This window comes from Gopherus evgoodei, chromosome 1 (genome assembly GCF_007399415.2).
Source record: "Gopherus evgoodei ecotype Sinaloan lineage chromosome 1, rGopEvg1_v1.p, whole genome shotgun sequence".
Taxonomy (NCBI): Eukaryota; Metazoa; Chordata; order Testudines; family Testudinidae; genus Gopherus; species Gopherus evgoodei.
Window position 1 is genome coordinate 53,270,364 of NC_044322.1, and position 20,953 is coordinate 53,291,316.

At 44.4% G+C, this 20,953-nt stretch overlaps 1 protein-coding gene across 2 annotated transcripts in view; it reads left to right on the top strand.

Annotated features, from left to right (window-relative positions):
- Positions 1-600: 600 nt before the first annotated feature.
- Positions 601-20,953, top strand: part of LOC115652447 (guanylate cyclase soluble subunit beta-2-like) — a 57,191-nt gene continuing 36,838 nt past the window's right edge. Inside the window, exons 1-10 of one of the 2 annotated variants that reach the window (XM_030564463.1) lie at positions 601-633; positions 1,134-1,207; positions 5,921-6,015; positions 7,675-7,835; positions 8,642-8,741; positions 13,648-13,844; positions 14,411-14,519; positions 17,909-18,012; positions 18,925-19,141; positions 20,289-20,609. In XM_030564463.1, the coding sequence (XP_030420323.1) occupies positions 631-633; positions 1,134-1,207; positions 5,921-6,015; positions 7,675-7,835; positions 8,642-8,741; positions 13,648-13,844; positions 14,411-14,519; positions 17,909-18,012; positions 18,925-19,141; positions 20,289-20,609 (1,381 nt within the window). In that variant the 5' untranslated portion in view covers positions 601-630. Of the gene's footprint in view, positions 634-1,133; positions 1,208-5,920; positions 6,016-7,674; positions 7,836-8,641; positions 8,742-13,647; positions 13,845-14,410; positions 14,520-16,410; positions 17,092-17,908; positions 18,013-18,924; positions 19,142-20,288; positions 20,610-20,953 lie in introns of those variants that run through there. The other variant, XM_030564459.1, reaches the window with a different exon arrangement.

Below are 20,953 nucleotides of genomic sequence, written 5' to 3' on the forward strand. Positions count from 1 at the left end.
TGATTTAAAGGCCTAGATTCAGATCTCTGTTATGCCAGTGGAAGTCTGGAGTCATTCTATTGATATGGTGAGACTAGACAGAGTTGAAGGAACAAATAGACCCAGCATGGACCAGGATAAGGGGAGACTGAAAATATTGTCCTTACAGGCACACACTCACTGCTCTCTTTGGTTATCGCATGGCACTCGGATACTAGGGTGACAGGCGTTTCTAAGGTTCTAAGACAGATAGCACCGATCCCTATATGGACAGGGCTTAAACAAATGATCAACAAACTCTGAATCTGTAGTTCAAGCACATTGCATGAGAGACTGAACCAGCTGAACGATTTTACATTAAAATAGTCATTTCCACCTCAGCCTAAACCCCACTTTTCCTCTGATTATCTCAGTGCTGGACTTTCTGCGCTGTACTGCTAAGCTCTGCTTGGAGAGATACATGGCCGGGTAAATGATTAGTTTCTGATTTCCCTGTGGATCTTTCTGTTTTGTGTGCGATGGGCTCTATACAGTCCAAGTTGATGTGTTAAAAAAAAACAGACTCTCGCTGGTGGTGTAATGAAACAACTCCCTCACTCCAGCACAGCCTAGGCACCTGCCTTGCACAATCTGCGAGCAGACAGCAGCACCATGGTAAGCGTCTTTCAGCATTTCTCTTCTTTTTTATGTTCAATACCTAGTTTCTCAAATCAGATTTAAACACAAACTATACTGTGTTTTACTACTAAAATATATTTGTCTTTCAGTCAAGTCTTCAGGCTGACATAAGTACCATTAATTTCCCACTTTAACCTATCTTTCAACAATATCAGTGATGCATGAGCCAAAAGAATTCAGAGTAACTGAAAACAACATTCTGTAACCATCCTTAATTGCATGCTGGCTTTAAAGCGTAGTTAATATGTTTTCTCTATGGAAACCAGAACTACTGCTGTGTAGAGAACAAGTCTCGGGGAGTTTTGCATGAAGGAAGGAATGAACAGTGCTATTAAATAAACAAACTTAACAAGAAATGGGGAAAAGACATAATTGTTTCCCCAAAGGGGTTGTCTTTTCATTTTACTTAACCAGCCCATTAAGGGCTCTTTTCCCACATTCCACTAGGCATAATGCTAATGTCTTCTCTCCCACAGTACGGATTTATCAATACCTGCCTGAAATCTCTAGTTACAGAGAAATTTGGGGACGAGACATGGGAAAAACTCAAGTAAGTATTTGATCCTTTAAAAAACGCAGTACTGGTGACTTGGGGCTTCCATCATGGGCGCCAAAGAGGATTAAAATTTGACTGTGGCCTGTTGACCGTTATAAATACAATTCAGCCCCACACAGCTCTATGTTTCACTGCTACAATTAATTATGAGCCTAGCGTGCCAAATTCTGGGCTGAGTTACATCCCTGCAGCAGCTGAGGGAGTGGTGTTCAGCATAAATCAGAACAGAGCCCATGAAAGGCAAATTCATCTAAAATGTTATTTACTAATGCCAGTGGAGTTACACCAGCGAGCGATTTGTCCCTGAGAAGCATAATGCTCTTACCTTCTGCCACCTTAACCTTCTCCCTCTGGTAATTCATTTCTAGTGTATCATAATGTCATTTATCGCATATTGTAAAACTAGCCCCATGTAATTTCAATGGAAACATGAGACTTGGTTTTTTACCTATTGGATTAGGCAACAATAAATAAGAACATAAGAACGGCCATATTGGGTCAGATCAAAGGTCCATCTAGCCCAGTATCTTGTCTTCTGACTGTGGCCAATGCCAGGTGTCCCAGAGGGAATGAACAGAACAGGTAATCATTAAGTGATCCATCCCCAGTACCCATTCCCAGCTTCTGGCAAACAGGCTAGCATATCACCCTGCCCATCCTGGCTAACAGCCATTGATGGATCTATCCTCCATGAACTTATCTAGTTCTTTTCTGAAGCCTGTTATAGTCTTAGCCTTCACAACATGCTCTGGCAAAGAGTTCCACAGACTGACTGTGTGTTGTGTGAAAAAATACTTCCTTTTGTTAGTTTTAAACCTGCTGCCTATTAATTTCATTTGGTGACCCCTAGTTCTTGTTTTATGAGAAGGAGTAAATAACACTTCCTTATTTACTTTCTCCACACTAGTCATGATTTTATAGACCTCTATCATATCCCCCCTTTTTATAGCTTAAATAGCTTATAGTGAGCCACTTTTTGGGTTGTTTTATTGACTTTCCACAGCCTTTCCTCTTTTGTGTGGCAGAGGATGCCAGAGGCAGTGGTGGACAGGGGCAACCCTCGTAGCGCTGTGCAACTAAAGTTGTGTGGCCATAGGGTAGGGAGTGAGGAACCAGGACTTTTTGGAGCCAGTGCAGAGACACAGGGTCTCCATGCAAATGGTCCTGTGCTGGGTCTCTAGCAGATCTCCCAAGGTCTAAGCAGATGCTGGGATATTTGTGACTAGGGAGAGGTGATCACATCTTCCCCAGTGGAATGAATGGGAAAGCCTCCATGACAGAAATCTCACGCAGGTTACCTCCCTACAGCCCTATTTCATAGCTAGGAGAAATGGTTGTGCTAAGAGATCACAAAGAACAAATGTATAATAGGGGGGAAACACTCAGAAGCTTTACAGCGTGTTATTAAGAGAGCTCATTACCTTGTCTTTGGAAGTGGTCTTGTTCATTAGGAGTACTAAATTATAAAACACAACAGCAATGAGCACCATAGACATGCCTATACTAGTGGAAAAATTAATAGTGAGTTCTCACACTTCTAGTTTCTGCAATGATAGATCAGGTGGTTGTTTATTAGGTGGTTTGCATGGCATGCACTTCCATTCCCTTGAAAAACATTCACATCGACCTGAAGTGCTGCTTAACCTAACATGAAGATGAGACACACAGCCAAATTAACCTAGTTACATGGGTGTAAATTTGGAGTTATTTACACTGGTGTAACTGGGAGCAGAAGGTGATTTGAAATAATGGACAGGGCTCTTGATGCAAGTTTGAACTATCACAATTTGCACAAAGATCCAAGAATCAGCTTCTTGGCCTATCATGTCTGCTCTAGCAAAGCAGAGTGTACTGTGACATTTGCAGAGTTTTTTTGGCTCTCTTCAGCACACACACATGCTTATGTTGGGTCTCACATACATCATTGTCTAAATCTGGCAACTCCTTTTATGTTGAGCTGATAATAGTTTTATCATTTGGAATTTACTTGCATTGTGCCTGCAGGCCTGCCAGAAATACCCAAGTCATTCAGACTGTTCTCCAATTTTCTACTATTAGCTACTAAAATGGTTTTGCTTTAAATGTTCACCACACAGGACTCATATACAATAATATTAATGCATCCTGTGAAGTGATACACTACTCTAGAGATCTCCCAGTGTAGTGGATTACTGTGTAGCAGTCCACAGAACAGAGGACAGGAGACACGCTTAACACTCTGGAGAATGAGCAGAAGGGGGAGGAACTAGCACAAACACTAATCCATGATCCCAAATAAATCACTGGAGAAGCCTGAAAGACCATTAGGATAGGGACTGTCTCTTTCTCTATTGTTTGCACAGAGCTGAGCACATGTATGGTGCTCACTAAACCAACAGTAAAAGTCAGGAACGCAAATTAAACCAATCCTTGGTGGCTGGGTTGAGAAGAACATTGAATGTCCTGTGCATATCATACAAATCAGGCTGATATCATGACTGGAAAGACAAGGCAGGTGAGGTAATAGCTTTTCTTGATCAACTTCTGAGAGAGAGAGAGACGAGCTTTCAGACTGCACAGAGCTCTCCTTCAGGGCCTGGAAAGGTACTCCCAGTGACTGCTGCTACTGGCTGATTTATGGAGGGGGTGTGATGTTAGGTCCTCTTTACACAGAGAGCTTTCCCTAAGAGAGAAAGGCTTGTTGTGTGGGTGAGATAGTGGGCTAGGATTGAGCAGACATAGGTTCAAATCTCACCCTCTACCTGAGGCTTCTTATGTGACCATAGTCAAATCACTTAGGTAGGGGCGGCTCCAGGCATCAGCACGCCAAGCGCGTGCCTGGGGTGGCAAGCCACCGGGGGCGGTCTGTCAGTCGCCGCGAGAGTGGCAGGCAGGTTGCCTTTGGTGGCATGCCTGTGGGAGGTCCACTGGTCCCTCAGCTTCGGCGGACCTCCCGCAGGCAGGCTGCCAAATCCGTGGGACTGGGGACCTCCCGCAGGCAAGCTGCTGAAGGCAGCCTGCCTGCCGTGCTTGGGGCGGCAAAATACCTAGAGCCGCCCCTGAACTTAGGCCAAGAGTTTCCAAAAGGCACTAGCGATTTTCAGTGTGCCACCTGAGACACCTGAAAATCAGGCCCCTTTGAAGTGTCTTTAAATTGGGCACCAAAAGTGTAGAATTCCTGAAAAGCTTGTTCTTACTCTGTGCCTGTGTTCCCCACCTCTAAAATAAGCAGGATTTTTATCTTCTTCTCACTCTTTGCCTATGTAGGCTGCAAGGTTTTCAGGCCAGGAACTATCTCTTACTATGTGCTTATACAGTGCCCGGAACAACAAGGCCCTGATCTTACTCAGGGCCACCAGCTGCTACTGCGATACAAACAGTCCCTAATCATGGTAGCTACAAAGATATTCTGAATATAGTAATTGTTTGTTGGTTTCAGCATTGTTTTCTGAACCAGAGCGGCCAGGGATTGCCCTCTCCTCCTGTTTCCTCCCACCCTAGAGAACTAGCATCTAGCTCTGCACTGGTGCGGAGAGGGCCTAGGATGAACTGGTGTGAAGCCCCTTCTCTAAAATATTAAGCATTAATACAGTTTCCTTCCTCACTGACCATGTGATTATCTTCTTCCACCCACTTTTAAGTTTTAAAAACCAGACTTCTTATGGCCAGCACAGAGGAACTATTCCCTTGGATTCAGGTTCCCCTCTGTTTCTGTTTAGACCTCTCTCCAGGAAATTCTAGGCTCACGTACCAAGGAACAATTGGGACCATTCAGTGACTTTCTGCTTTGCTGCTGCAATTTCTTCTTGGGGACTTGCTCACATAACCATATGGAGATTTCGAATGTGCTGGAACCTGCTCTCTCAGTAACTCTGGTCTAGTTGCACAGGATTCAGCTCTGTTGATGGATGGATTGGTTTCAGGCAGTGACCAGTCTGAGTGGTTTCCCTTCTGTTACCCGGGGTTCTTTCAACTCAAAGCTCTTGGTAACTTTCACTCTATGTGAGGTGGTGTCAGGAAATAAATCAGGGGAAACACGGCCGTCCGACCGATAGATGGCTGGCACAAACAGGACAACCCAAGAGTGCTTTCACTTAAAGCTAAACTTTACTTAGTCTCAAGCACTTACATACGTCCACAACAGGTTAGTAAAACACCCCCAACCCTCGATAATTACTGAAGCTGAGTGTGTCTCTCGAGTGGCACAGCAGCAGCCCATCTGCCGGTGGGGAACACAAGGTGCATCCAGAGGGAGAGTCCAGTCCACAAGAGTCCCCCTACCTCAAACTTTTCCCCCTTATTTATACCTTAGTAATAGAATGACCTGTCCCTTAAAGAAAACTTGTTAAGCAAGCAGCTCCAATGGTCAAGCAAGAGATTTCCTTCTGATTATTAATGAACAAAGTGTGGGTTTTTTCAGTTTGCAGCCTTGATGCTCCAATAGACTTTCCAGGGGCACATCCTGCTCTTCTAAAATACATGCATCAGCAACTTCAACACAAATCTTATCAGGAACGGTGCAGGGTCAAGCTGCATTTTCTGTGGCACCCAAAACCCCCTCCCCTCCTGCCTTGGTCAAGCTGAGTTTGCTACATGGTCACTTTATGGCCTGCTGACTTGGCTGCTTTTAGCAATAAGCCATAGTGGGTTCAGGCACTTTACTGGTTTGCCAAAATCTCCCCGTACACTTCTGTATCATCATGAATCTTAATTTTCTGTATTTTTCAGAACACAGGCAGAGGTCCAAGACACCTTCATGACTTACACTGTGTATGATGATGTTATTACCCTGAAGCTGATCCAAGAAGCCTGCAAAATACTGGGTAAGGACTGCTCATTTCCTGATTACTGGCTTATTGAGCACTGACTGCTTACTTAGCACTCTCCACACTGACACTGTCCCTGGCTGGCCAAGAGGCCAGATCACGGCAGTAGCACAATGCGCCCCCCACTAGATGCGCCGTGGAGCTGCGCTATTCAAGGGGAAGCTCTGGTAGGGCTCATGCAACATCTCCTGGCAGCTGCGTAGCATGAAGAGTGTGCAAGATACGTGGTCCAGAAGGATGAGGCAGCGGGTGCTTCCTCCTTGCCCAGCTAGCTCTGGTCCATGGCCCAGCCCCCTCCCTTTGGAGTGCCTGGCTGGGGTTGGTAGGAGCCCCACAAGTCTGGTAGCCTTTGTACTGAGCCTGCCTGCTGTACATTGCTGCATTTGGCAGCGCTTTGGAGTTGATTGTCTCAGAGCACTGGGCGCTCCTCAGAGCAGCTGTATTAGGAGCCAGTCAGGGAGCTGCCAGACCTGTGGAGCTTTTCATTGTGCTGGGGCTGAGAGAGATCTGCAGTGGTTTGTTTACAAAGGGCTTCCCAAACTGAACTTGCTATTTGTTTGTGGAAGTAGGAAGTGACCTAGTCCCCATAAATGCACTTGGAGGCTGGAGATCAATGAACTCCAGGAATCTCCAGAGCTGGTCCCTTGTCATCCCCAGCCTCCTGGAGAGAATACCCCAGTACAACCCTCCTGCTTACATTAGAGGGCTTCGGAGATGTCCCTGTAGCTTCTCCAGAGAGAAGCCATTGTTGGGGATGGAGGGGAGAGAGGATAACTGGGGAAAAGAGGGCGACTGGTTTCTCAGTTCTAAGCACAAAGCTTTACTCCCATCAGCCCAAACCTTCATGAGAGCAGTGACCCCAAGGTTCTCACCACATGAATTTGAGGCGAGATATGAGTCTTTCACACATCCAAGTTTTGCAAACTTTGTTGTCATGAGACACAGATCATATGGTACATTATTCTCTTGGCGTTTGGATAAGAGGTGTTATAAAACAGGGTGGGCCTAGATGGTGGGTTACTGAACACTACAGTCCCAAAAGAGAGTCATTTCTTTCTCTCTCTTTTTAAATATAGAAAAATTCACTGCGATCCCTGGTCTAAAGCATGGCTGTTGCAGACAGCTGTATTGGGATGTAGGATTTGTAGCATGGTACTAACCCCAAGAGTCAACATGGTCTTAAATTACTTCAGCCTGATACCTCTTATCTGTTTTTCTTATCCACAAAAGAGCTGTTTTACTATTAGAAATTAGGGACTCCACAGTTCTGTTTAGTACCAGCCTTGACCATATGGCTTAATCAACATTAAGCCATATAGCTTCTAAAGAGAAGCCAACCACTTGTTCCTCCATCTGTTTTGTGACTCCAGTTAGAATTTTTTTTTTCAATTTTTGGTTCCATCTAAATGATTTGGCAAACTCGACATAAGTTTGCAAATATCTTTGGGTTGGCCAAAACAGCATTGTCAGCAAATAAACTAGTTGCCAAAAATATTTTCACCCAGCTCTACCCACCATATCACAACAATTTTTGTAATAGGTCACCTGTGGGGCCTAGGCCATTTGCCTGAGTCTGTTTCAGACCTTAAAGGTTAGGTCAGGTCACAGGGTTTAGATAGCATTGCACAGCTGTAAATCCGAATATCTTTTACACAGATATGTCAGAAGACGCAGTGCTGAAACTTTTTGGAGAATATTTCTTTACTTTCTGTAAGATATCGGGCTATGATCGAATGCTACGGAGTTTGGGAGGGAATCTAACTGAATTTATCGAGAATCTAGATGCCCTTCATAGTTACCTTGCATTGTCCTACCAGGTACTGTCTTTTTTCTGTGAATGTAAATTAAAGAGGCTCCACTCCCTGGCAATTTTTCTAGTTCTGTGCTTTATGGAGGAAATCCCCTCCCTGCCATCCTGCTCCTATAAGAAGAGGGGGAATTCTCCTCATCAGCTCAAGTGCTGGCAGTGGAATTGGAAATCTGAAGCTATTCCACCCTAAAGAGTTTTACAAACCCATCTCCACAGGGGGAGGAACACTGGAGGCATCGCCAGATCCTCCACTTTGCCCTTCTTGTGTCCACTCTGATCCATCCCAAGTCCCCCTGGAGGTAGCAATCCTGGAAGCTCCAAGGGAGCTGTACACCCCTCTCTATGTTGCTTTCCCAAGGCATACCTCGCCCCTTCACAACAGCACTGCAGTGGTTCCTCTGCCAAAGGACTGTGTTTCTATGTGTTGGAAGGATTTGCCCCTAAATGCCTAACAGCAGATTTGCAGGTACAAGCGAGAGAGTTCAAAATATCCTGTGGCCACTTCTGGTTCTTGTGTTCACTAAAATGGCATGGCAATGATGGAACATGCCAAACCTCCCCCAGAATCCCATGAAGAAATACCCAGAGTGCAAAACCAAAAATCCCTCAAGCAAACAAGAGACAATGCCTGAGTCCATCAGATTAGATTTTTTTTATGCCAGTTTTCAGTTTGCTGATAAGTCTTTATGTCTTTGAAGTAATTGCTGAAATAGTGGGCCAGACCCTCAACTGTTGTAAATCAGCTTAGCTCGATGACATCTGTAGGACAGGTGACTATGCAGGTGTACTGGGTTCTCTCGTCTTCTTCCTTAGGAAATGAATGCACCATCATTTCGTGTGGAAAAGAGGACGGACGGGGCAATGTTACTTCACTACTATTCTGACAGGAGAGGCCTGTGTCATATTGTCCCAGGTAAAACCAATATTATCTCATACTAGATCATAGTGTACTCTCAGATACCTGTCACCCAGGGCTCCCTGGGACCTCAGCACTTTGAGTCCTCACCTTCAAGGCCATGTTGTTTAGTTTCTGCATCTCTCTGCTCCTCTCTCTCTTGTCTTTCTGAAAAGTTAGCTCCCTCATGCTTTTCTCCATCTGCACTTCCCTGTTCTCCTCCTTCACCCTTCCTTCAGACACACTTCTTCCAAAAGGCCTATGACTCTTAGTTCTCCCTACAACGAAGCATTAACAAAAGGATGCTGGAATATTTAGTTTGAAAAGGAGTTAGACAAAAATGGTGGGACCAACAGGACACGTGTTGAATGCCACCAGTCACTTTCTTTTCCATGCTTCTTCAGCAGGACATTGTCTGTTTAGATTGTAAGCTGTTTGGGGCAGGGACCAGTCTTCTTGTTTGTAAAGTGCCTTATACTATTGGGCATGTTGTGCAATTGCTTAATTACCTGGTCCAGCATCAGATACAGTCTTGCCTCAGTTTCCCCTCAGCAACTGAGTAGTTAATGTGGTTTAGCCTGCTGGCCAAACTACAAGGTCTTCTACAAGAAGATAACAAAAGTCCAAAACAAAGGGGAGGAGCAATTGTCACATGGTTCCTGGCCTACAAATGAATAAATTATCTTAATTATAGGCTGAACCAGAACCAGGGCCTTACTTAGTCTGTAGGCTCCCTTAAAGGGCCAGCATATCAGTACTCTATAAATAATAATCAGAAAACATTTCAGTGCTGAGCCTCAGCTTCTGAATTCAGATGAAGCAGCTTCCTTTCCAGCCTGCTGCTTTAGCAGATCATCTCCAGTGCAAGTGGTGGAGCTATATTTGGGTGCTTAATATGGGAGGGAGGAGACTAATGTGGGACTGAGGTGGGCCTGAGATACAAATTCAGCTGTGAATCCATCTCCAAATTTCCCTAGTCTCCAGGGGCTCAGACTGAGGATTTTGGTCTGGGATCATCTCTAATGTGAGAGTGGAGATGGTCAGAAAATATTTTTTCTCCCATAGAAATGCTGACATGGTTTCTCATGTTGCTAGTTTCTTCTATGGGCCAGACTATATCTCTCATGATGCATCATGGTCTCTCCTCTTGCTGTCATCTCAGTGCATCATGGGAGATGCCCATCCGATAGAGGAGAATAGGACCATGATGCTTCCAAATTACAACTCCCATGAGGCACTGAGGTGACCTGGAGCCCCACCCAGCCTGCCTGACTCCAGTCCTATGCTTTATGCCCAAGACCACCCTTCTTGGAGACAATTAAGACTGGTGGGATGAGGGCACCTAAAACAAGGCCTAATCGAGTCTGCCCAGAAACTAGCCCCAGCTGGGTGGAAGCAGTGCTTAATTTGTAATGAAAGAAGTGCTGGGGCTCAAGCAATTTTTTTACATTCAAAACTGATGCAGCAAGCCCAGAGGTGCTGGGGCTATGAACTGCCAAGCCTAGTGGTGCCAGAGCATGGCCCTGGTGCAAATTAAGCACTGGGGGGAAGTATCCACTGGATAATAGTTCTGAGCAGATGAGTATGTGAAATAGACAAGCTGGGATACAGACACAGAGCAGAGACAGACTATGTGGCAAGAAGCATGAAAGCAACAGCCTGAAAGCATGGTGTATGACCCTGGAAAAAGTAGAGAAGAGCTTTTTAGAGCTGATGTTGGCTAGAGATGCTTGGGGCTGTAAGCTAAGAAACTATTCTTTTGTTTCTGGTTCATCCTGCATTTGGAAGAGCAGGACCTTGTCTGTTGCTTGTAAATAAGCAAATTTGCATCAAAGAAAATACCAGACTCCATCATCAGTTTCTGCCCTCAACTGGCCTCTGAACTTTGATTAGGTTCTTGGGTAGAAAATGGACAACAGAGCCTTAAGTTGTTTCTCCACACAGAAAAGAAAAGCACAAATGCTTGAATGCTGACAATTTTATGAGCTGGAGCATTCCCTGAGATTCCTATCAGGAGAGCCTTTCAGAGCAGCTGTGGGGCTCCCTTCCTCCCATGGAAGGAAAGCAGTGGGGGCCCATGGAGTGTGTGCAGGACTTTAGGCTTGGTCTATGTGCAAAGTTGCTCTGGTTTAAAGGCATGTTTTTAAACGGGTTTAGTTAAACCAGTGCAAACCCCTGTGTGGACACACTTCATTTGATTAAAACCTGGTTTATAACTGGTTTAGCCTGCATTGGTAAATTTAAAAGCTCTTCTTTTAGTTAAACCACTGCAATTTCTGTATTTAGGTCAGACCTGAGGTACAGGATCTTGTGCAGTGTGTAAGTACCTGTCCCACCCACTTTTAAAGAGACAGTAGTAATGAGATATTGGGTTTTTAAAGGGCAGCATTGTTTCCATATGTGGGAATCAAAATAGACCCATATGATTACTAGTTTGTGTGTGTGGCTTTGTTAACTGGATAAAATCCAAATTATTGGGGGTCACACATCTGGTGCCCAGCTATTACTAGTGTGGGTACTCTATAAACACCACAGACAGACAGAGAGAAATCTGAATAGATCTAACATGTCAGCTGAACATTATGCTCTTTGGTTTACATTGGGGTAGGACACCCCTTTTGCTTTTGCCTTCTAGAAACAGAATAATAAAAGTTACAGAAAGGACAACTGCCCCCTACAAGGTGCACTTTATGAACATTTTTAACTTCAGGCCAAATTCAGAATCAGAGACTGATCTCAGTTCCACTGGTGTGAATTTGGAGGAATTTTGCCTTCACTAAAGTTCCTTAGAATTTATGCTGATATAATAGAATTAAGAATATGATCTTCAGAATCACTGATGTATCAGAGGGGTAGCCGTGTTAGTCTGGATCTGTAAAAGCAGCAAAGAATCCTGTGGCACCTTATAGACTAACAGACGTTTTGGAGCATGAGCTTTCGTGGGTGAATACCCACTTCCTCAGATGCATGTAATGGAAATTTCCAGGGGCAGGTATATATATATGCTAGCAAGCAAGCTAGAGATAACGAGGTCAGTTCAATCAGGGAGGATGAGGCCCTGTTCTAGCAATTGAGGTGTGAAAACCAAGAGAGGAGAAACTGGTTCTGTAATTGGCAAGCCATTCACAGTCTTTGTTCAATCCTGAGCTGATGGTGTCAAATTTGCAGATGAACTGAAGCTCAGCAGTTTCTCTTTGAAGTCTGGTCCTGAAGTTTTTTTGCTGCAGGATGGCCACCTTAAGGTCTGCTATAGTGTGGCCAGGGAGGTTGAAGTGCTCTCCTACAAGTTTTTGTGTATTGCCATTCCTAATGTCTGATTTGTGTCCATTTATCCTTTTCCGTAGAGACTGTCCAGTTTCGCCGATGTACATAGCAGAGGGGCATTGCTGGCATATGATGGTGTATATTACATTGGTGGATGTGCAGGTGAATGAACCAGTGATGGTGTGGCTGATCTGGTTAGGTCCTGTGATGGTGTCGCTGGTGTAGATATGTGGGCAGAGTTGGCATCGAGGTTTGTTGCATGGATTGGTTCCTGAGCTAGAGTTATTATGGTGCGGTGTGCAGTTACTGGTGAGAATATGTTTCAGGTTGACAGGTTGTCTGTGGGCAAGGACTGGCCTGCCACCCAAGGCCTGTGAAAGTGTGGGATCATTGTCCAGGATGGGTTGTAGATCCTTGATGATGCGTTGGAGGGGTTTTAGCTGGGGGCTGTATGTGATGGCCAGTGGAGTCCTGTTGGTTTCTTTCTTGGGTTTGTCTTGCAGTAGGAGGCTTCTGGGTACACGTCTGGCTCTGTTGATCTGTTTCCTTATTTCCTCGTGCGGGTATTGTAGTTTTGAGAATGCTTGGTGGAGATTTTGTAGGTGTTGGTCTCTGTCTGAGGGGTTAGAGCAGATGCGGTTGTACCTCAGTGCTTGGCTGTAGACAATGGATCGTGTGATGTGCCTGGGATGGAAGCTGGAGGCATGAAGGTAGGCATAGCGGTCGGTAGGTTTTCGATATAGGGTGGTGTTAATGTGACCATCACTTATTTGCACCGTGGTGTCAAGAAAGTGGACCTCCCGTGTAGATTGGTCCAGGCTGAGGTTGATGGTGGGGTGGAAGCTGTTGAAATCCTGGTGGAATTTTTCCAGAGTCTCCTTCCCATGGGTCCAGATGATGAAGATGTCATCAATGTAGCGTAGGTAGAGAAGGGGCGTGAGTGGACGAGAGCTGAGGAAGCGTTGTTCCAGGTCGGCCATAAAGATATTGGCATATTGTGGGGCCATGCGGGTGCCCATAGCAGTGCCACTGATCTGGAGATATATATTGTCATCAAATTTGAAATAGTTGTGTGTAAGTATAAAGGCACAGAGCTCAGCAGCCAGTTGTGCTGTGGCATCATCAGGGATAGTGTTCCTGACAGCTTGTATTCCATCTGTGTGTGGGATGTTTGTGTAGAGAGCCTCTACATCCATGGTGGCTAGGATGGTGTTTTCTGGGAGGTGACCAATGCATTGTAGTTTCCTCAGGAAATCAGTGGTGTCACGGAGATAGCTGGGAGTGCTGGTGGCATAGGGTCTTAGTAGAGAGTCCATATATCCAGACAGTCCTTCAGTGAGAGTGCCAATGCCCGAGATGATGGGGCGTCCAGGATTTCCGGGTTTGTGGATCTTGGGTAGTAGATAGAATAACCCTGGTCGGGGCTCTAGGGGTATCACTGATGTCAGTGGGTTTTCAGCAGTGAAAATTAGTGTAGAATCAGGTTATAATGTTACTTCGCATGGCATCTTTCATACCAATATATTAGAGTATAAATAATACATTTGTGGGGATTGCTGAGAGGTACAGCTTAGGCAAAGAAGAAAAGAGATACAGAGCCAAAGAAGTTTTGCTAACACCAACAGGTCATCATATAAATCTATTATTTCTTCTCTTTCAGGTATCATAGAGTCTGTTGCCAGAGACTTCTTTAACAGTGAAGTGACAATGGAAATTCTTACTCAGAGTGAAGAAAAGGAGCGAACTGGGAAAAAGGAGCATGTTATATTTCTTGTTCTGCAGAAGGCTAAAAGGCCAAAGAGAAAAACCAAAAAGACAACAAATCCAGAAAGCGGAGACTCCCACATAGATAAAGAGGTGCAGTAAATCATGTATGGAAATGAGGGAGGTTTACTTCCAGCTTTCTGTGCCTGTCTGGCTTCTCTTAATCTACAAGAAATATTTTAAGGCAAACGATCTACACATTCTCTCTGTAAGTTTAGAGCTGGATTGAGAATGGTGAGTCTGATTCTACCTTGCACCTTGCTCCTATGTAAAATGAGGGCAAAGTGAAAGTATTTCACAGAGGTGTAAGGTCTACACAAGCTGCAAGGCAGTGAGGCATCAGACCTCTAAAGCTGTGGATAAGTCATAGGTTAGAGTTCACATCTGAGCCTGAATAATCAATTAAAGAAATAATAATTAAAAACAATGTGATATCCTGAATTTGAGAAAGAGCGCATGATCATGTAATTAAAGACAGCATTATCATGCCTATGCACAATGAAGCAAAGTGAAGGTTATATGTGCAACCTTGGCTTTAGCATTTCCTGTCTTTTAAGTGCTTAACAATTCAGCCTTACTGTAGCGTGTTAAAATGGACCATCTGTATGAATTGTTCACACACAAACATTCTCCTCTCTTTGTCTGCTGCTCTCCAGAAGGCACTAGACGTAGCTTTTCAGAAAGTGGAGAACTATTCTGCTCTCTCGTGCTGCCCAGAAAAGAAATCCCACTGGGATATTGTGAGAAGTGTTGTGAAATTTGGGAAAGGTGAGTGTACTAACCTCCGTTACAGTGATCATAATGAGATATGGGGCTCAGCTGTGCAGACAAATGGACACATTCCCACGAGGATGGCAGCCTGTTGGATATAAATACTGGAGGCCGTAAAACAGTCCAGATGATATCATTGATTTATGTACGGATAGCAGAGTTTGGACTTGGTGAGAGGTTTTCTTGTTTAAATATGATCAGACCATAATTTGCAATTACTTTATTTGCCCCAGACCCTTTTCTTCATGTTCATTGATGTGGTTTGATGCCTGGGTCTCTATACACATTGTGGGAATTCTATGATGTTTTTTTCCTGTTTAGATTATTTTAAAAATACTATAGTGCAATGGACTGGTCACTCAGCCATAGGGGCTGGAACTACGGGTACTGGGGGTGCTATCGCACCCCCCTGGCTTGAAGTGGTTTCCATTATAGTCAGGCTTTACAATTTGGTTCAATGTTTCTCAGCAGCCCACAAAATTTGTGAGCACCCCTGCATTCAGGAGACTGATATAAGCATGGAAAGGCTTTCACTTATAGGGGTGTTCTTGTGGCCAGTGTGGAGAGACTTGATCCCACTCTACTTTCCTGGTGTGAAGTGGCCACACCACAACCACCAGCACAACCTTGCAGGCAGACTCTGAAGAGAAGCCAAGGACTGGAATGAACAGGAAGAATTAATTATCTTCCTACCTTAGCGGGGTCCCACCCAGGCCAGCTCTGAGGTACTGTTGGGTCAATTATTTTACTGCTGCCCATGCTGTACCCATTCCATGGATAAATAGAGGACTTCATTCTCAAGAACTGTTAATATGGCACCTTACAGCATGTCCAAATTCATGTGCACTGAAAGTATTGTGAATGAATTTAATGATCATGGCAATGAGGCAGTAATAGCACTCTAGCCAGGCACAGAAGGGGCAAAGGCTGTTTACGCTCTCCATATACTGCTCTTCCAGCACACCGCTCTTCTGGCTTGTAACACATTGATACTCCTGTTTAGCTACTCTCATAAGTCAAGCCAGCTAATTGTGCAGCAATTTTTAAAATGTGCATTTCTGGTAACTAGGAAGAAACTGCCCATCTAGTTTGCCTTTAAGTCAGGATTTGAAGAGGTGAAAGGCTAATGTGCTAACCTGTTTCCCCCACCCCCCGACTCCATTCTCAGCAGTGTGGCAGTTATATGTGTTTGGGAGAAGCTGTGAGGTTCCAGTTTGAGCTCTTCCACTGACAACTAGAAAAACAGGCCATTAGTCACGCTTCATCGTCAGCAGGATTCTAAGCACCCCATTCAGTTACTGCTGCTACTAGCTGGCCAAATGCATTGTTGACAATGTTTCTCTGTGCTATCCAAAAGGTTTTGTTATGAAAAAAATATTGTATCAAAAATGACTGAAGTAGCCTTCAGCATTACACAGTGCAGCTTTGTATAGCAACGGTAGGGGTATTTATATTACTGTGGGCAAGAGCTTTGTCAGCATTTTCTTCACAAACTCTATTTCAGGGGTTTAATATATTGCTCATAAAACACTGTTGTGGGCAGAAACTTGGCCTCTGAGGCGAGTTTTCAGTTTGATAGCTACTTTTTTCCTTTAGTTTGGGAAATTAAAATCCATTTGGCCAGTGTTCATTTATAAGTAACCATGAGACAGCGAAGAAGCTCAAGCAACACACTTAGACACTCAGCTCTCCTGTTCCAGAGAGGGAGGGCTTATGTTTTAGTCAAGGAAAACAGAGCACAACAGACAGTTTGGTCCACATTCTTGAAGGTATTTTGGTTCCTAATTTCTACTGATATCAACGGACATTGAGAGCCTAAATACCTTTGAGGATATGGACCTTGTTGCCTAGATACAATGACCTGCTTTCTCTCAGGAAGTCTCTGACTTCCTCTTCAATCAGATGCTTTTTTGGTTTGTGCCTATGTCATAGGCCCAAGGACTCTCTCCCTCAAGGGGTCCCATGTGGAGGCAGATCAGCACTGTATGGTGCTAACATGGTTGTAAGCATCACAAGGCATTTTGGGGGTGAAGGTCAAAGGTGTAAGTGTGGAATGGAAGATTTTCTTGAAGAGAGGGAGAGGCGAAGAGGGGGAAGGATGAAAAGAGAAAAGAACGGGTTAACTTGATACTTCAGCTAGCTCTGTGTGAAGATAAGACACTGGCCCCGGTCCAAGGTCACGGGTGCGACGAAAATCTGCAGCTGCCCAGCTGTGAGAAGAGGAGAACAAAGCTGAGCAGGGCTGCAGAGATAGCAATAAAAACAGTAAGAGCAAATGAGATGGCGAAGGCCAACAGGGGGAAAAACAAAGTCTCTGGTGCCGGGATGTTTTGGGAAACTGAGAAGGCCACAGCGAGCCAGTTTGAACTGGTACAGAGAGCACCAGAAACAGAGGACCCTGGACGAAAACACCCGCAAATGAGCCCAGGACTTAAAACCCTCCTGAGAGCCAAAGCAAGGTGGAGATTGCAGTGGACCCTGGACAACCCGTGCATGGGACAAGAACTCCCGTCCACCCCTCTTCTTCTTACATTACACCCAGGCTTGGCCAGACTCTTGTCGTGCGTATGTGAGTATGAAAGGGGGCTGGGATACTAATGCTTTCTTGCTTCCTTTAAGTGACGTGGGAGCAGTCCCCACACTCACCGCTGTTATTTTATTATTTTATTAATAAAGCTTTAAAACTTAGACACTCAGTGTGTTTCATCATCTCCTCCCCAAACGATCCTGTGGCCTCAGTCTGATTACCTGATGCTTCAGGCAGATTAGTAACAAAAATCTGTCACACCTGGAGCACCTGTGTAAGACTATTGCCAGGAGCTCTGCATTTGCAAGGGACAAGGTAAAGTTTCTGTTTATTGTCACAGGGACTAAGTAACAAAGTTCAGGCTATTTCAGGTGATATTAAAAACGTCATCATTAGACTGCGCTCCTCTCCATGTAAAAATAGATTAGAGCTGGGCAAAAGATTTTGGATGACATTTTTTGATGAAAAATGGCTTTTTGATCAAAAAAATTGTGAAAAAATTATCCATGTTTGTTGAAATCTTTCAGGGTTGTTGAAAGTTTGACAAAAAAAAATCTCCACGATGAACACTGATGAAAAATAAAAATATTTTCATCAAGGCTTTTCACAGAAAATAAAGATTCATTTTTGACCAACTGTACCACAGAGTATAAAGGACTGAGGGCAATGCTTAATTTGCTGCATCAGTTATGAGTGTAAAAAATTAGCAAATTAAGCACTGACTGAAGGGGAGATTTCCAGAGGCAGAAAGGGCATTTACGCTTCCAATGCCTGTTGACATTCCATGGAAGTTTGGTGCCCAGATTCCATTTGTGCCTTTGAAAGTCTCCTCCTTATTCCTCATGTTTGTTTTTTGCAGGGAAACTGTCACATACTTTTGACCCAGTTTATCCAGAGAGGCTTTGGGTGGAAGAGAGAACATTCTGCAACGCTTTTCCTTTCCACATTGTGTTTGATGAAGAAGTAAGACACCTTCCCTGGTTGGAAGCTTGTAGCTAAAGATGTTATGGCAGAGAAAACAAATCTAAGGCCTGGATCCTCAGCTGCTATGTACTTCATGGAAGCTGGAGTTAGACTGATTTACAGCAGTTGAGGATCTGGCCTCAATTGTTCTCTCTCTCACCTTATGTTGGAAATGAAGGAACATCACATTTTGTCTTGATATCTGCATATGCATAATTAAAATTAGAATTGACAAACACCTGCCATCTTAGTCAGCGTTCCCACTGGCCAATGGTACTTCAGGACTGGGTGTCTGGTACCCTAGTGGCACTCATTGTTAACCATCATGAATCTCTGTGTTGGGCTCTGCTGTGCCGTTGCTGCCTGCCTCCCATGTAGCTGTGCAAGAAGTACTACTTAAACTGGGCTAAATACTGCTGAAATTACATCATTTTACCTCATTGAAATCAGTGGGGCTTCACAGGTGTCATTGGGAGCAGATCTGAACTCATCTGTATGCCCAGATTCATACTTTGCCCACCGCCAGCAGCTGTGGAAATGCTAGGACTGCACATTTCTTGAGCTCCTGTCACCTCACCTTGAGTCCTGCCAGCCCTACCCTAGGTCTCTATCCCCTTCTTGGGCAGGGGTGGGAAGTGGGCTCAGATAGACTCAGGCTAGAAGCTTGGACTCTGAAAGTGTGACCCCGGATGCTACCTTGAGCAGTCTTTCTTGAGATATCAAAGCAGTAGCCCCTGGTCTCAGACTAGTGAGGGGCTGGATACATATTTACTCAATCAAAAATTAAACAGGGTTTAAATTACTCTCTCCCCTCCACACCCTCAAACAGGTAAATTGTGGCATGACATTCCTTTGTTTTTGAAAGAGTTTTTAATTTTAACCCAGGTTAATGATTTTCCTTCCTGTTCTTAGCTAAGGATCAAGCAGGCAGGTGTGAACATTCAAAAGTTTGTGCCAGGACTATGGCGACCAGGTAGCAGAGTAGATAAATACTTTACTGTTGTCCATCCACAAGTTACCTTCACCATTTTCAGCATAAGGAAATTTATCAACAGTCAGTTTGTCCTCAGAGCACACAGAGAAATGTTGCCTGACTCACGGAGAAACCAACCCATGCTGAAGCTCCGAGGTACTAACTTACAGCGGCTTTTTACTGCTGCCCAGTGTGTGTTGGGGGGATACTCAGGCAGAGAGGAGTAGCTGAAAAGCCTGGAGGTTGAATTTTCTTAACTATAATTTTACTTTGGGAAAATTTGGCTACATGTCCTTCAACTAATGGCTAGAGCATGGTTTATCAAATCAGTCATAGTGTGGAGCAAACCTTAGGGAGAGTTTATCTTATAGGCCCTTCCTGTCCCAATCAAGCTCCCAGTCACAACTGTGTGACATTTCTAAGACAATATGCAAGGCTGGGATTTTCACAGCCACTGAGCCCTAGCCTAACTCTGCTCCCATTGAAGTTTTACCATAGAGATTAAGTGTTTTTAGAAAATCCCGCCCCTAATTATTTTTTACTGCTAGGGTGGATTCTTTTTGTTTCCAGCAGTTTTTCCTGGCATCCAGGTTCATATTTCCATGAAGACCCTGGATGCTTGTAAAAATTCCTAGCAAAAAAAGGAAGAAGAGCCAATATCATTTGACCAGCCTGCTCTCCATGGATCACCAGCAGGTGCTGTGCTGGCCACTAGTGTTCCACAGCCCACAGCTCATGAGCCACCCACCTAGAGGTCACAATGAGAGTAATTTTTTAGGTACATCCTTTTGGCATCATGCTCAACCATTGTATATTCCACAGTCACATACTAACTCTGGCTTGTGCATGCAGACTATGTTAGTTTATAAAAATGCCAAGTATTTCAGGATTGTCCCCAAAGTGTCTCAGTGTCAGGGCCAGCTCCAAGCACCAGCGGAGGAGGCACTTGTCTGGGGCGGCACATGCTAAGGGGCGGCATTCTCTTGGGGTGCTACAGTCCGGGCGGCTTTTTTATTTTTTGCTTTGGAAGTTCAGGCTTTTTTTTTTCTTGCTTCGGGAGTTCAGGCTGCAGTCCAAGTGGCTTTTTTTTTTTTTTTTTTGCTTGGGGCGGCAAAAATGGTAGAGCTGCCCTTGCTCAGTGTGTTGGGGAAATTAATACTGCATGTGTCTGAAAAATTAACCGTAGCTGAATTGTTTGTTAATTATATCAGAGACTCATGTACAGATTGGGAAAGCTTTCAGGCAGGGAATATGGAGGGGAATCAAAATGTGTTGGAACTGCTACATGCCTTTCTATTTAAAGGACAAATGATCTGGATGGAGGCCATACAGTGCGTGATGTACCTGTGTTCACCGAAGCTCCGCAGTTTAGAGGAGTTGGAGGAACAAAAGATGCACATCTCTGACATTGCGCAACATGACGCAACAAGGGACCTCATTCTCCTGAACCAGCAGCGTCTGGCAGAGATAGAGCTGTCCAACCAGCTAGAGAGAAAGAAAGAAGAGCTCAGGATCCTCTCAAAGAACTTAGAGGCTGAAAGGAAGAAAACAGAAACCTTGCTGTATGCCATGCTGCCGAAACATGTAGCCAATCTGCTCAAGGAGGGCAAAAAGGTGGAAGCAGGTACTGGATTTTCATCATCACTCACACTCTTCAGATTCAACTAGTGTGGCTGGCCTTAAAAACTTTTCAGTTGCCTTTATAACTGAGTATTCCATGGGCATTCCCTTCCCCAGTCACTGAATAAGAAGATGCATGTGATACCACCACTACCCTTATCTAACTCAAAGGCAAAATTGTGCAGTTCTGAAAGGGTGAATACTCTATCACCAATCAAGAGCAGGGCTGTTTCATGTGAGGGTAAGATGTGCACATATGGATTATATCTTCTTTTGATTTTAACCTGGCAACAACTAAAACAAGAAAGGTTGATTTCATAAGCCCCATGCAGCAAAACACTTAAGTGG